The sequence below is a fragment of the Bos indicus x Bos taurus genome, chromosome 8 (genome assembly GCF_003369695.1).
Source record: "Bos indicus x Bos taurus breed Angus x Brahman F1 hybrid chromosome 8, Bos_hybrid_MaternalHap_v2.0, whole genome shotgun sequence".
NCBI lineage: Eukaryota > Metazoa > Chordata > Mammalia > Artiodactyla > Bovidae > Bos > Bos indicus x Bos taurus.
In genome coordinates, this window is record NC_040083.1 from 45,827,464 (window position 1) to 45,843,808 (window position 16,345).

The 16,345-nt window shown below is 39.4% G+C and overlaps 1 protein-coding gene across 4 annotated transcripts in view; it reads left to right on the plus strand.

Moving 5' to 3' along the window:
• C8H9orf135 (chromosome 8 C9orf135 homolog) overlaps window positions 1-16,116 on the plus strand; it is a 161,034-nt gene extending 144,918 nt beyond the window's left edge. For 3 of the 4 annotated variants that reach the window (XM_027549439.1, XM_027549438.1, XM_027549435.1), the window contains one exon: window positions 15,807-16,116. In XM_027549439.1, the coding sequence (XP_027405240.1) occupies window positions 15,807-15,998 (192 nt within the window). In that variant the 3' untranslated portion in view covers window positions 15,999-16,116. The remainder of the gene's footprint in view (window positions 1-15,806) is intronic. The other variant, XM_027549436.1, reaches the window with a different exon arrangement.
• The last annotated feature ends 229 nt before the right edge of the window (window positions 16,117-16,345 follow it).

Below are 16,345 nucleotides of genomic sequence, written 5' to 3' on the forward strand. Positions count from 1 at the left end.
GCTCCATTCTGTGTCCCTGTGATCTTCCATAATTCCAGTGTAGATAGTCTTTTTCTTTTTTTCTTGTTCTTTTGTTATTATTATTGTTTTAAAAATGTAATAGCATGAAAAGTTGTTCATTGTAAATCTGGTCACACTGAATAATCATGTGTAAGCCTTGTAGTCTAGAATAGAGTGTAGTTTTGCCAAGCTTTCATCCAAAAAATTAAGGTTGAACTTTAATTAGGTAATGTTTCAGAGTCCATAATGTGTCTTCATAATTTTTATTTTAGTACTACTTCACTTTGTACTGCATCTTAATATATCTACTATTTAATTTTCTCTTTTTTCTTCTGTTAAGGTTCTGACTCACTGTCTACTAAGAGTATAATCATGGCCCTTTGCTGAATACTCTTGTTTATCTTATTATGTACTGTTGACTGAAATGAAATGAGAGAGAGGTTTACATTCTTCTGCAAAAGAGGTGTAGTGGTGAGGGAGTGGAATTGGAGAAGAAGGAAGAGAGGTCACATGATTGTACCTAATATTTTTTGATTGACATCAAGGTGTTTCAAAATCCTGCTTCTAGTTAACCACAGAAACAGCCTTCTCTTACTTGGGTTCAGAAGGAGATGGTGGCTTTCTTTGATGTATATTCATACCTGAAAGATCTCAATATGTGTTGTACATATGTGTGCTGACCTGAAACATACATATGGCCATGATTTTGTAGCTTATAGGCAAATAATTCTGAATCTGAGTCTCATGGCATTCTCCGAGTGCTAAGAGACCACATTTCCTAAAATGGGAAGGGATGGGTGAATTTAATTCAGATGACCATTATATCTACTACTATGGGAAAGAGTCCTTTAGAAGAAATGAAGTATCCCTCAAAGTCAACAAAAGAGTCTGAAATGTAGTACTTGGGTACAATCTAGAAAATGACAGAATGATCTCAGTTCATTTCCAAGACAAACCATTGAACATAACAATAATAATCCAAGTCTGTGCCCCAACCACAAATGCCACAGAAGCTAAAGTTGAATGGTTCTATGAAGAGCTACAAGATATTCTAGAACTAATGCCAAAAAGAGATGTCCTTTTCATAATAGGGGACTGGAATGCAAAAGTAGGAAGTCCAGATACCTGCAATAACAGACAAGTTTGGTCTTAAGATACAAAATGAAGCAGGACAAAGGCAAACAGAGTTTTGTCAAGAGAGCACACTGGTCATAGCAAAAGCACCCTCTTCCAATGACACAAGAGATGACTGTACACATGGATATCACCAGATGGTCAACAGTGAAATCAGATTGATTATATTCCTTGCAGTCAAAGATGGAGAAACTCTTTATAAATCAGCAAAAATACTTGGAGCTGACTATGGCTCAGATCATGAGCTTCTTATTGCAAAATTCAGGCTTGAATTGAAGAAAGTAGGGAAAATCACTAGGCCATTTGGGTATGACCTAAATCAAATTCCCTATGACTATACAGTGGAGGTGATGAATAGATTCAAGGGATTAAATCTGGTAGACAGAGTGCCTGAAGAACTATGGACAGAGGTTTGTAACATTATACAGGAGGCTGTGACCAAAACCATCCCAAAGAAAAAGAAATGCAAGAGGGTAAAGTGGTTGTCTGAGGAGGCTTTCTAAATAGCTGAGAAAAGAAGAGAACTGAAAGGCAAGAGAGAAAGGAAAAGATATATGCAACTGAATGCAGAGTTCCATAGAATAGCAAGGAGAGATAAGAAAGCCGCCTTAAGTGAACAATGCAAAGAAATAGAGGAAAACAATAGAATGGGAAACACTAGAGATCTCAAGAAAATTAGATATATCAAGGGAACATTTCATGCAAAGATGGGCACAATAAAGGACAGAAATGGTATGAACTTAATAGAAGCAGAAGAGATCAAGAAGAGGTGGCAAGAATACACAGAAGAACTATACAAAAAAGATCTTCATGACCTAGATAACCATGAAGGTGTGGTCACTCAACTAGACCCGCACATCCTGGAATGTGAAGCCAAGCGGGCCTGAAGAGGCATCGCTATGAAACACAGCTAGTGGAGGTGATGGAATTCCAGTTTAACTGTTTCAGATCCTGAAAGATGATGCTATTAAAGTGTTGCACTCAATATGCCAGTAAATTTGGAAAACTCAGCAGTGACGACAGGACTGGAAAAGGTCAGTTTTCATTCCAATCCCAAAGAAGGGCAATGCCAAAGAATGTTCAAACTACTGCACAATTGCACTCATTTCACACGCTAGCAAGGTAATACTCAAAATCCTCCAAGCTAGGCTTCAATAGTACATGAGCCGAGAACTTCCAGACATACAAGCTGTATTTAGAAAAGGCAAAGGAACCAGAGATAAAATTTCCAACATTCATTGGATCATAGAAAAAGCAAGGGAATTCCAGGAAAACATCTACTTCTGCTTCATTGACTATGCTATAAAGCCTTTGACTGTGTGGATCAAAAAAAAACTGTGGAAAATTCTTTAAGATATGGGAATACCAGATCACCTTACCTGTCTCCTGAGAAACCTGTATACAGGTTAAGAAGCAACAGTTAGAACCAGACAGGGAACAATGGACTGGTTCAAAACTGGGTAAGGAGCATATCAAGGCTGTGTTTTTTGTAACCCTGCTTATTTAACTTCTATGAAGAGAACATCATGTGAAATGGCAGGCCGGATGAATCACAAGTTGGAATCACCATTGCTGGGAAAAATATCAATAACCTCAGGTATGCAGATGATACCACTCTAATGGCAGAAAGTGAAGAAGAACTAAAAGAGCTTCTTGATGAGGTTGAAAGAAGAGAGTGAAAAAGCTGGCTTAAAATTCAGCATTCAAAAACTAAGATCATGGCATCTGGCCCCATCATCACTTCATGGCAAATATGTGTGTGTTGAGTCATGTCCGACTCTGTAACCCCATGGACTGTAGCCCTCCAGGCTCCTCTGTACATGGGATTTCCCAGGAAAGACTGCTGGACTGCTGTTTCCTACTCCAGGGGATCTTTCTGACCCAAGGATTGAACCCATGTCTCTTACATACTCTGCATTGACAGGCGGATTCTTTACCAACTGGGCTACCTGGGAAGCCAAATAGAAGGGGGAAAAGTGAAATATTTTATTTTCTTGGGCTCCAAAATCACTGCAATGATTACTGAAGAAATGAAATTAAAGGACACTTGCTCCTAGGAAGGAGAGTTTTGACAAAGAGCTTCCTTTGTAGCTCAGTTGGTAAAGACTCTTCCTGCAATGCAGGAAACCTGGATTCAATCCGTGGGTCAGGAAGATCCCCTGGAGAAGGAAATGGCAACCCACTCCAGTATTGTTGCTTGTAGAATCCCATGGACAGAGGAGCCTGGCAGGCTATAGTCCATGGGGTTGCAAGAGTCGGATGTGATTTAGTGACTACACCACCACCACCAGACTACATATTAAAAAGCAGAGACATCACTTTGCTGACCAAAGTCCACATAGTCAAAGCTATTGTTTTTCCAGTAGTCATGCTGGATGTGAGAGTTGGGCTATAAAGAAGTCTGAGGGTCTAAAAGTTGATGCTTTCCCATTGTAGTGTTGGAGAAGACTCCTGAGAGTTCCTTGGATTGCAAGGAGATCAAACCAGTCAATCAACCCTTAAGGAAATCAATCCTGAATATTCATTGGAAGGACTGATGCTGAAAAGTGAAGCTCCACTTTGGCCACCTGATGGGAAGAGCTGACTAATTGGAAAAGACTCTGATGCTGGCAAAGATTGAAAGCAAAAGGAAAAGATGAGATGGTTAGATGGCATCACTGACCCAATGGACATGAGTTTGAGCAAACTTCAGGAAATAGTCAAGTACAGGGAAGTCCGGCATGCTATTGTCCATGTGGTTGAAAAGAGTCGGACATGATTGCGACTGAGCAACAACGACAAGCTTTAACCTTTGTATCATTTGGCAGTTGCTCATATAGTTCCACAAGGCTTCTCCAGCTTCTCTCATTGATCTTTATTTAGATATAGAGATTAATAGACACATAGATAAGATGGAGAGATAGATAAGATATATAGATAATATGACTATCATATCTATTCTCTCTATCTCAAATTTCAGAAAACTAAGATCATGGCATCCGGTCCCATCACTTCATGGCAAATAGATGTGGAAACAATGGAAACAGTGACATGCTTTAGTTTTTTGGGCTCCAAAATCACTGCAGATGGTGATTGCAGCCATGAAATTAAAAGATGCTTGCTCCTTGGAAGAAAAGCTATGACCAACCTAGACAGCATACTAAAAAGCAGAGACATTACTTTGCCAACAAAGGTCCATCTTGTCAAAGCTATGGTTTTTCCAGTAGTCATGTATGGATGTGAGAATTGGACTATAAAGAAGGCTGAGCGCCAAAGAATCGATGCTTTTGAACTGTGATGTTGGAGAAGACTCTTGAAAGTCCCTTGGATTGCAAGGAGATCCAACCATTCAATCCTAAAAGAAATCAGCCCTGAATATTCATTGGAAGGACTGATGCTGAAGCTGAAACTCCAATACTTTGGCCATCTGATGCAAAGAACTGACTCATTAGAAAAGACCCTGATGCTGGGAAAGATTGAAGGTGGGAGGAGAAGGGGATGACAGAGGACGAGATGGTTGGATGGCATCACTGACTCAATGGACATGAGTTTGGGTAAACTCCAGGAGTTGGTGATGGACAGGGAGGCCTGGCATGCTGCAGTCCATGGGGTCACAAAGAGGTGGACACAACTGAGCGACTGAACTGCACTGAAAAGGTTATTTTTTGATGTGACTATTCATTGTGGTCATGTATGGATGTGAGAGTTGGACTGTGAAGAAGGCTGAGCACCAAAGAATTGATGCTTTTGAACTGTGGTGTTGGAGAAGACTCTTGAGAGTCCCTTGGACTGCTAGGAGATCCAACCAGTCCATTCTGAAGGAGATCAGCCCTGGGATTTCTTTGGAAGGAATGATGCTAAAGCTGAAACCCCAGGACTTTGGCCACATCATGCGAAGAGTTGACTCATTGGAAAAGACTCTGATGCTGGGAGGGATTGGGGGCAGGAGGAGAAGGGGACGACAGAGGATGAGATGGCTGGATGGCATCACTGACTCAATGGACGTGAGTCTGAGTGAACTCTGGGAGTTGGTGATGGACAGGGAGGCCTGGTGTGCTGCGATTCATGGGGTTGCAAAGAGTTGGACACGACTGAGTGACTGATCTGATCTGATCTGATCTGATTCATATAGACCTCCATATTTTTCTTTGGGATGACCCTAACCCTAACTCATTAATGATATAGATGTTTATACCTATATTCACAGTCTATACCTACTTGAACTTCCCATGACTATTTTCTTTGGTTGAATACTTTTATTTGTTACAAATATTTCTCCTTTGTAAAATTTTACCAAATGAAAAGATATATATAAAGGTTTCTTAAATATATCCAACTATCTGCATGTTCTTTACAGCTGCATATGCCAGTTACTCTTATTCAATCATTGAGGAAAAAATATCCAATAGAAATGAAATCAATTTAAAAGTAATGTAGGGAAATGAACAAAGGAATCTGTCTAAAATGCCTATGACCTGTGATTCCCAGAGTTAGTAAAGTAATTTTGGCTGTAGGAGAATTGTTCTTTTCTTCCCACATCACTCTGTGTGTTTAGAAGACAGCCTAATTAGGGGAAGACAGGTCTTCAGCCAAGTGCATGTGAGTAGGGAAGAATTTTATATGTGATATATACTGAAATTAAACAAAATATCACAACAATCTACTTTAATATCTTTTTAAATTCCATCCAATGTGAAATTTGGATAAATAAGCTTGTTGCCTCCATACATTTTAAAGAGTAAATGGAGTACACCAAATGAGGATGCTTAAAGGCATGCTAGGGAAGAATGATCTTTGCTGTATGAATACCAGGTGGCTAATAGCTATTTGTAATGGTGGACACAAGGTTAGTTCCCAGTGACTGATTTGGGCAGGAAACAACCCATTATGTATTTTTATGGATGAGCTCTCTAGATGAAGGAATTGAGACTGCTCTCAAATTATCTAGTGATATTAAGTTAGGTAGAGTTATTGATATTCTAGAAGGCAGGACTAAAACTGAAAATGACCTTGAGAAATAAAACTATGAAAAATAAAAAGTCCTAAAAAAACAGGATGAAATCAAATAAGAATAAGTGAAACCACAGAAATGGGTAAGGACTGGGTATATGGTTGACTAAGAAACAGCAATGTCATTTTATCCTGAAAAAATGGTTTGTAAGATAAATGATGCTTAGAGGTTATGGGAATGAGGTGGGAAAGGGATAGGAATCTAAGAATTGGATACTCATCACTTACTGATACATTTTACTGATGTAAGTGGTAAAACCATGTCTTATTTGTCTTTCACAAGGAGGGAAGGTTGACTGGGCACTCAAGAGGACCCTCTGTAATATCCTAACCTATTTTTCTATTATCTGTTAAAAATAAGAAGGAAGAAAAAGAGAAGGAAAGGAAAAAGAAAACTTTATTAGCCTTAATGCAGATTTTCTGTATAGTGATTCTCTTGCTGGGTCTTTAGTAGTTCCCGTTGCTGCAGGGCCTATTTGCCCTCTGTGTTCCTTTCTCTGACACTCTTTTTCCATCTTCTATCAGGATGTTTTGGTTTCCCCAACCATTTTCTGAAACAGCACAGTCAAAGATGACAAGAGATTGATTCTTATTGTTGGTTGTGTTTTATCAGGTCTTGCCCTCTATGATGCTTCTTTGGAAGTGAGTAGTCATTGGCTACCACTGCATTCTTTGTGTCCCGCCTTTCCTTAGAATCTATAGCTTTGCAATGCTCTCTCCATGACTTTTTGTCTCTGTCTTTCATGGCTTTTTTATGAACCCAGCCATAAGTATTCCCAAGAATTGGGTCCCAGAACCCTGCTCCTCTCATTTTACATAATCTCAGAAAATTAATCCACTCCCATGGCTCTGTAACCATCACCTTTGAGGGGGTAACTTATTTTTATATAATTTCAAACTTACAGGAAATTTATAAGACCAGCACAAGGAGCTCCCATATAATCTTTACCTAGAGTCACCAATTATTTACCATTTGAGAGTAGATTGGAGACTTTGTGCCTCTTTACCTATAAATAATTCAACGTGCATTTCTTAATAACAGACACATAGCCATGGTAAAGTTTTCAGCCTCACAGAAAATTGATACAGGATAATTATGAAAGCCAGAGTCCATATTCAAATATAATCCATGGTCCTAGTGATATTCTTTATCGCTATTTTACCCAATCAATTATCACTGCTGTGCACAGGGCACTGACTTCTCTCCTGGACATCTGTCCAACAGCATTACCTTTCAAATAAGAATTTTGTACTGATGTCATCTCTAATTAAAAATGTCTGAGAAGTGACTCATCATTTGCCCCCTTTAACAAGTCCTCCTTATCTCCATGTCTTTTTAATTCTTTTTAATGGTGTTAGAACTCTCCCAGCCATCCAGATTTGAAGGTATGAGCATCTTCGATTCTTTATCCCCAGTTAGGCTAGTAAGTCCTTTAAATTCTTCCTGTGAAATGCCTCCTCTAGTACAGCTCTGCTTAAGCTGTGTGCTCTGTTGCCCACCCATTCCATACTTCAGACGAATTCTGTTACCCTCATCTATCCGGAAGACTCGGACAATTCAGTGATATCTTAAGATATCTTAAGAGTACTTTGTCAGTGATATCTTGAGTACTTTGTCAGAACTCAGGGTCTGTGTGGCACCAGAATAGTGGATCAGCCAATAATGTGAAATAATCCACAAATCTTTTTCTATATACAATTTCTAAACACTTCTTCCCAACCCACTTAATAGATGTTGAGTAATCATTTAGATATTATGTTAGGGTGTTGAAACTCTAACAATTGTCCACAATTCACATATGCAGAGGAAGTATGTCTAACTGATCACTGGCCCTCTTCCTAAGCCCATCACCAGTGGGAAAATACTAATTCTCAATCAACATAAGCTTAGTCTGATTCCATGATTTAAATAGCTCCTATAAGAAAATTTAATCTTTCTTGAAAAAAAACTCACTTTCTCAGAGATCCTCTCCCACTTTCAATGTGTAGAAAAGAACTGAGACTGTTATCTGTTAAAAGGTCTGCTTACAAGGTTGGCCTTTGGTTGGCATGTGGAGATAAGAATTCCCTAATAAAAGTAGTTCACAGTGTCTGAACTGTTGGCACAAACAATGTGCCTTATGTTGAACAATTGTTTTCCTTCTAGGAGTCTGGAATTTTGGTATATGCTAGGCAGAGGGTGCCTATGTGACCAGCTCCTAAGAAAAATCTTGGCCTTGGAGTCTCTAATGAGCTTCCCCAGTAGGTAGCATCTCATACCTCATGGCTGGAGGGAATCAAGTGCATCCCATGTGATTCACTGGGAGAAGGTTCTTGATCTCAGAATTTCATACCTGTTTTTTCCTTGACTTTAGCCTATGTGCCTTTTCCCTTTGCTCACTTTGATTTGAATCAACTTGCTGTAATCAAGCATAGCCACGTGCATGCATGCATGTGCTCAGTCATGTCTGACTCTGCAACCCACAGACTGTAGCCTGCCAGGCTCCTCTGTCCATGGGATTTTCCAGGCAAGAATACTGGAGTGGGTTGCCATTTCCTACTGCAGGGGATCTTCCCTGACCCAGGGATCGAACCCATGTCTTTTGTGTCTCCTTCACCTGCAGGCAATGGCACCCCACTCCAGTACTCTTGCCTGGAAAATCCCATGGACGGAGGAGCCTGGTAGGCTGCAGACCATGGGGTCGTGAAGAGTAGGACACGACTGAGCGACTTCACTTTTACTTTTCGCTTTCATGCATTGGAGAAGGAAATGGCAACCCACGCCAGTGTTCTTGCCTGGAGAATCCCAGGGATGGGGGAGCCTGGTGGGCTGCCATCTATGGGGTCGCACAGAGTCGGACATGACTGAAGTGACTTAGCAGCAGCAGCATCTGCAGGCGGATTCTTTACAACTAGTGCTAGTTATTCTTTATAACTAGTGCTAGCACTAATCATAGTCACAAGTACAATTATATGTTGAGTTTAATGAGTCCTCTGAGCAAGTCATTGAATCTAGTGGTGGTCTTGGGAATCCCAACACACCCTAATTTTCTCCCTGTGGCAAACTGCTATTTTCCCCAAATGGTTGCCACATGCGCTGCCATGGCATGTGCTCTTACAATGTGATTTTGACACTCTTCACATTGAGAGGTAGAGTCCGTGTTCAGTTCAGTTCAGTTCAGTCGCTCAGTCGTGTCTGACTCTTTGCGACCCCATGAATTGCAGCACGCCAGGCCTCCCTGTCCATCACCATCTCCAAGTCTGTGTTACATCCCCCCAAATCTGGGTGAACTGTGACTGTGATGAAAGTGATGCTATATGATTTCTGGAGTAGCTGTTTAAATGCACTGCAGTTTCCTCTTGTTCTCTTTGTGCCAACCTTATTCTTAGAACCCAGTCACCATGCTGTGAGGAAGCCCACGCAGGCACAAAGAGTTGTTGTGTAGCTGTTCCAGCAACATCTAGTCTCTGGGATGATATCCCAAGTCTACCTGGTTGCTCTTTTTCTTACTGGTATAAGTGGCTATAGTCTGTGAGTCTTTCAGTCTTTTTCTATTTCCCACTCTTTTTTTCTGGGCTTGGTTGGAGCCCTCATGGCTTGTCTGAGATGACTGAACTTCATTTCCACTTCCATAGATACTGTTGACCCCACAGAAGCCTTCTGTGATTCCCATTCAATAACTAGCTTCAGTGCTCAGCTCTGCAGCTAACAGTTGAACCCTCTCTCCAGACTTGCAACTACTTTCAGGGTCTTGTTTGTGCCACAGAATACCAAACATGCCTCAGGACTGATGATTCTCAGACCTCCCTCTGCCTGACCAGGCTGCTTCACTGGTTTGAGTTTGGCTGTGCCCCAGGCAAACGAAAGAACAGCTTGAGAGGTGGTCTGTTTAAAGATCTCATGAGAAATGAGGGCCAGGAGACCCCTATGCCTTTCTGCCATTATTCTCACGTATCTAATGTACTTCTCTCTGTCCATATCAATGAGACCCTATCTGGTTTAAATCTGTGCTGCAAGCTCAGTTGTGTCTGACTCTTTTGCGACCCCATAGACTGTAGCCCACCAGGCTCTTCTGTCCATGGGATTCTCCAGGCAAGAATACTGGAGTGGGTTGCCATTTCCTCCTCCAAGGGATCTCCCTGACCCAGGGATCGAAGCCACGTCTCCTGAGTCTCCTGCGCAGGAGGGTTCTTTACTACTGAGCCACCGGGGAAGCTTATGAAACTGTGTGAAAGGTGTTGCTCAGTCATGTCAAACTCTTTGTGATCCCATGGGCTGTAGCCTGCCAGGCTCCACTGTCCATGGAATTCTCCAGGCAAGAATACTAGAGTGGGTTGCCATTTCTTTCTCCAGGGAATCTTCTCAACCCAGGGATTGAACCCAGGTCTCCTGCATTGCAGACAGATTCTTTACTGTCTGAGCCACCAGGGAAGCCCTGATTTAAGTCTAGGGATGGGAAAACTGGGAAATGCATCAACTATTTCTCCTGTCCTTCTGTGCTTTTACCTATTTTCATCTTTCTACAATGCCCCAAACTTCTGTATTTTCCTACTCTATATTCCAACTCTTGTTTAAGGTTTGATGGCAAAGAATGTTTTCTCTCCATGCTTGGAGAAATCTATGATTTGAATCTTCCAGGTATGGTTATTGATATTCTAAAATCCTCAAGAGTGTGCATTGGATTGCAAGGTTGTTGTCTTTAGGAAAAACTGTATTTTTCATTAGAAGGTGATATTACTTTGCTCTTTGTCATTTTTTTCTAAAACAAATTTTGATCACCCCTTGGGAAAATGGGTGGTTACATACAATGAAAAGAGAAAACTAATAATAATTTTGAAATGATTACTCCCTCCCTATATATTTAGTTTCAGAGGTAGACCAAATTACTTGCTTGTCCAAAGCTCCCAGCATCTCAATTTGGCCTTGGGTATGAGCTGTAGTCAATATAAAAGGTCCTTTGATGTAGGACCTTCTTGGTTGGTGAAGCTGCTTTTTTTCTATTCTATTTGGTGCCTTTTGTACTAAACTTTGAAAAACATACTTTATTCTGCTTCCTTATAGTAATTATACCCTCATGGTTCCTAATAGTTTGTTCTTATTTTTGAAAACCTTCTTTTTTCACCTGTTCCATATTTGCATCCTTCTAATTCCTGGGTGTATGCTTAGGCAGAAATTTACTGTCTGCCTTTACTCCTACTTTTTAATATATTTCCATCTCCCTTGTTTTTGACCCATTTCCTTGCTCTAACTCTCAGTACCTCAGTGTTCCAATAATGCAGATTATTCAGGTATATATTAGATAGGATGCTTTTAGTAGGTTGTACAAAAACCAACTCAAACTAGATTAGGCAGTAAAAGTAATTTATTGGCCCATATATTTTTGAAAAGTCTGGCTTCAGGAAAGGATTGATATGGCAATGTCATCATACTTTTTACTGACTCTCATATCTGCCTTTTTATGGTATTGGTTTCATGCTATACTGATTGTAGGCAGGCTGCCAACAGCAGCCTGGGCTAGGTGCTTCCTTATTTATATCCAGTAGTGAAAAAAGAATGTTTTCTTCCCCAAACCCTTGAACAGAAGTCTCAGGCTTTGAGCTGTTTGGACAAACTGAAGTCACATGTCTAACACTGAACTAATCACTGTCATTGAGAGTGGAGTGAGATTATCCTGATTGTCTCAGGCCAGTTAGATTCTGCCCCTAGACCTAGAGGGGGCTTAATCTACTCACATTGCATGGCTGCTGCTTAATGGGAAATGAGAAAAGTGGATTCAGGATGAGCTGGAGTCACCTCTTAAAGTTTGCATGAAATGAGTCTGTTCATGTCTTCCCAACTCAGTGTTCACTACTGACTTCACTTGAAATCAAACATGGTAGGAGTATAGACAATGAAGAAATTGTCAAATATTACAGATTCAGTTGTATGGGGTTTTTTTGGGTGGGGAGGTTGGTTTACCATCTCTGATCATGGGAGGCATTCAGTTTTATGTGTGTTAACAGGCAACAAACATTCTCTTAATTAGTTTTCCTAACTTCAGCATTTTTCACCCCTTCTTATCCACTTGTAGAAAATAATGGCCTTACTGAGATATAATTTACTGAGATTTAATTCACATGCCATAAGATTCACCCTTTTAAAATGTACAATTCAGTGATTTTTTAAAATATATCTCCAGTCATTGAGTCATACAGTCATCTCCAGTGTCATACAATCATCACCACAGTCAATTTCAGAACATTTTCATCATATCCCAAAGAAACCACATACCCAGTGTACCAGTCAGGTTTCTCTACAGAAACAAACCAAAGCTGAAATCCTAGGAAAACCAGTGCTTGAGAATCAGAAGCACCAACGAGCAGGATAAGATCAACATCTCAGCTCAAGCAATCAAGCAAAATGGGCCAATTCTTACTTTCTCTGCCTTTCTCTTCTATTCAGGCCCTCAGCAGATTGGATGATGCCTACCCACATTGGGGAAGGCAAACTGCCTTATTGAGTTCATTGATTTAAATGCTAGTTTCATCTGGATACAACCCACAAATAATGTTTAGCACATATCTTGGTGCCTTTTGATCCAATCACATTCATTAATAGTCACTCCTCATTCTTTCCCCTCCATCATCCTCTGGCAAAGCAACTTTCTCTCTTTGTGGACTTGCCTATTTTGTCATTTCATATAAGGAATCATAAAATCTGGCTTTTGGCTTAGTTTCATGCAATTAGCATAATATTCCCAAATTTCATCTATGCTATAGAGCTACCAGTATTTTATTCCTTTTTTTGGCCAAAATAAATTATTTCGTTGTGTGAATAGACCACATTTTGTTTATACATCCATGAGTTAATGACATGTAAGTTGTTGAGATCCATTTCTAATCATAGCTCTGGGATCCAGTCTTTTTCATCTTCAGTCTTTAGCACCTTCTGCTGCCAGAATATTTCTCCTAAAACATCACATTTATTCTTATCATTCGTCTCATCAAAACATATCATCCTCTCTGCCTAGGAGATACTAAAGGAAGGTGTTGACTTACATGCGAAGCTCTCCTCAGTTCCACTGCAACAGGGGTAGGAATGAGGAGATCCTGCTTCCTACTTAGAAGGCAGTTTGGCAAGTGATGCTCTAATCTCATTTAAAGGATCTCTACCTGACCCAAAACAAACAAACAAACAAACCTCAAAGAAATAGAACCCCAACACAAAGCAAAAGCCCAAAACTATATAGAAAGTGACATGGATATTATGTAGCTTTCAGATTTTATTGTTTGTATATTTTATCTTTGAATTATTAAGAATTTCATGAAGGTGCTAGTGCACTAATGTGTCTTACAAGCAGACAGCTTGAAGCCCTGGCTGAATCACTGGCATTCTTTAGCTTCTTCGCTGAGATTTTAAGCAAATGATATTTTCTTGCATGTAAAGTGGGAGTAATAATTCCTACTTCAAAGCCAGTTGTGGATTAAAAGTTATACTCAACTACCATGTTCAGACCATAATAGGCACTCAGTAAATAAGTAGACACCATAATTGTTATGAGATTAGAATTTTCAATTGTTTTCAACAAAGCCTATCTAAGATTAGAACTATTTTGGTGTTCTTTCATTGTTTCATAGTTTTGGTGATTTAATTTAAATTTTGTCCTAGTGCTTTAAAATCAGTATCAATTTAAAGCAGAAATTAGATAATCAATACAGGGGCTTTATGTTTCTTGTTTGCCATTATCCTTGATGTAATCTGAGTGAATTAATATTTCCTTTGGGAAGTGGAAATGATAGTGTTTTGTTCTATCACGATAGAAGTTTTTATGACGTACTCTAAGGATGCGTATGTGCTAAGTCACTTCTGTTGTGTCTGACTCTTTGTGACCCTGTGAACTGTAGCCAGCCAGGTTCCTCAGTCCATGGGATTCTCCAGGAAAGAATACTAGAGTGGGTTGCCATGCCCTCCTCCAGGGGATATTCCCAACCTAGGGATCGAACCCGTGTCTCTTATGTCTCCTGCATTGGCAGGCAGGTTTTTTACCACTAGCACCATCTGGGAAGCCCGCTCTAAGGATAAATACCTTAAATATTATACTGGGTTATACTGAGGTAAATTTCTCATAGGATGAACCTTCCAGCTTGGCATTTACTTGCAAGTATGACCTGATAGCAGTTATTAAAAATATAACCCGCACAACAAAGGAAACTATAAGCAAGGTGAAAAGACAGCCTTCAGAATGGGAGAAAATAATAGCAAATGAAGCAACTGACAAAGAATTAATCTCAAAAATATACAAGCAACTCCTGCAACTCAATTCCAGAAAAATAAACAACCCAATCAATAAATGGGCCAAAGAACTAAACAGACATTTCTCCAAAGAAGACATACAGATGGCTAACAAACACATGAAAAGATGCTCAACATCACTCATTATCAGAGAAATGCAAATCAAAACCACAATGAGGTACCATTTCACGCCAGTCAGAATGGCTGTGATCCAAAAGTCTACAAGCAATAAATGCTGGAGAGGGTGTGGAGAAAAGGGAACCCTCTTACACTGTTGGTGGGAATGCAAAATAGTACAGCCACTATGGAGAACGGTGTGGAGATTCCTTTAAAAACTGGAAATAGAACTGCCATACGACCCAGCAATCCCATTGCTGGGCATACACACCGAGGAAACCAGAACTGAAAGAGACATGTGTACCCCAATGTTCATCGCAGCACTGTTTATAATAGCCAGGACATGGAAGCAACCTAGATGTCCATCAGCAGATGAATGGATAAGAAATCGGTGGTACATATACACAATGGAGTATTACTCAGCCATTAAAAAGAATACATTTGAATCAGTTCTAATGAGGTGGATGAAACTGGAGCCTATTATACAGAATGAAGTAAGCCAGAAAGAAAAACACCAATACAGTATACTAACGCATATATATGGAATTTAGAAAGATGGTAACAATAACCCTGTATATGAGATAGCAAAAGAGACACAGATGTATAGAACAGTCTTTTGGACTCTGTGGGCGAGGGCAAGGGTGGGATGACTTGGGAGAATGGCATAGAAACACATATATTATCATATGTGAAATGAATTGCCAGTCCAGGTTTGATGCATGAGACAGGATGCTCGGGGCTGGTGCACTGGGATGACCCAGAGGGATGGGATGGGGAGGGAGGTGGGAGGGGGGTTCAGGATGGGGAACACATGTACACCGTGGCAGATTCATGTCAATGTATGGCAAAACCAATACAATATTGTAAAGTAATTAGCCTCCAATTAAAATAAATAAATTTATATTAAAAAAAGACAAAAAAATAAAAATATAACTGAAGATATTAGTCTTTGGAAAAATTATATTAATATAAAAGGTGTTAAATGGTAGTTAAATTGTAGTTGTTTTTTTCATATGTAGAAATAGTTCTTTATGCTGTATATTTATGGTTTAGAAATTTTTGCACATATAATAATTTATAATTTTATAAATAAGACAATCATTAATTAGACTTATCATTCATAATTAGAAATGCTTATAAATGCAATAGCCAAATACAAGAAGTGATGAGTAATTTGAGAGATTATATTAATCAACTGTTTGAAAATTAACCTTTGATCATAATAAGACTATCACATTAAAGATCAACTTTTGGAAATCATTCCTTTATACATATTTCAGTCATTTAATATTTAAATTGTCTTTTCCCTCCATAGGGTGATCCTTGTCAAGATGATGATTATTCAATTGTCCACAGAAAATGCCGTTCTCAGTTCACAGATCTAGATGGTTCCAAAAGACTTGGCATCAACACTTGGCATGACGAGAGTGGGATTTATGCCAATTCATATGTAAAACGAAAACTCTATTCATTAACAGGTGGCCCTATTGCTCCCTTTTTAAAATAATGTATGGGGTCAGATTCTATAACTAACGAAAGGTAGTGGATGTAACAGTTGATGATTTTCTATCCTAATAAATACAATGGAAACTTTACATTCCTTTAACACAAAATCTTAAATTCTACACTAGTGTGTATATCCTTTTTTTCGTAAGCTACTCTGGTATTTCCAAAGTTTAGTATGTTTATCATTGAAGGTATGTATAAAATTCTAGATAGTACTTGGAGGAATTTTATTTAATTGTACTTTATTTTATTGACTGGATTTATTTTATTGAATACATTTTATTGGGAAAAATACATACAGCTAACACAGTCAAGCTCTTGATTGCTTAGGGTGTGTCTGATTTTAAA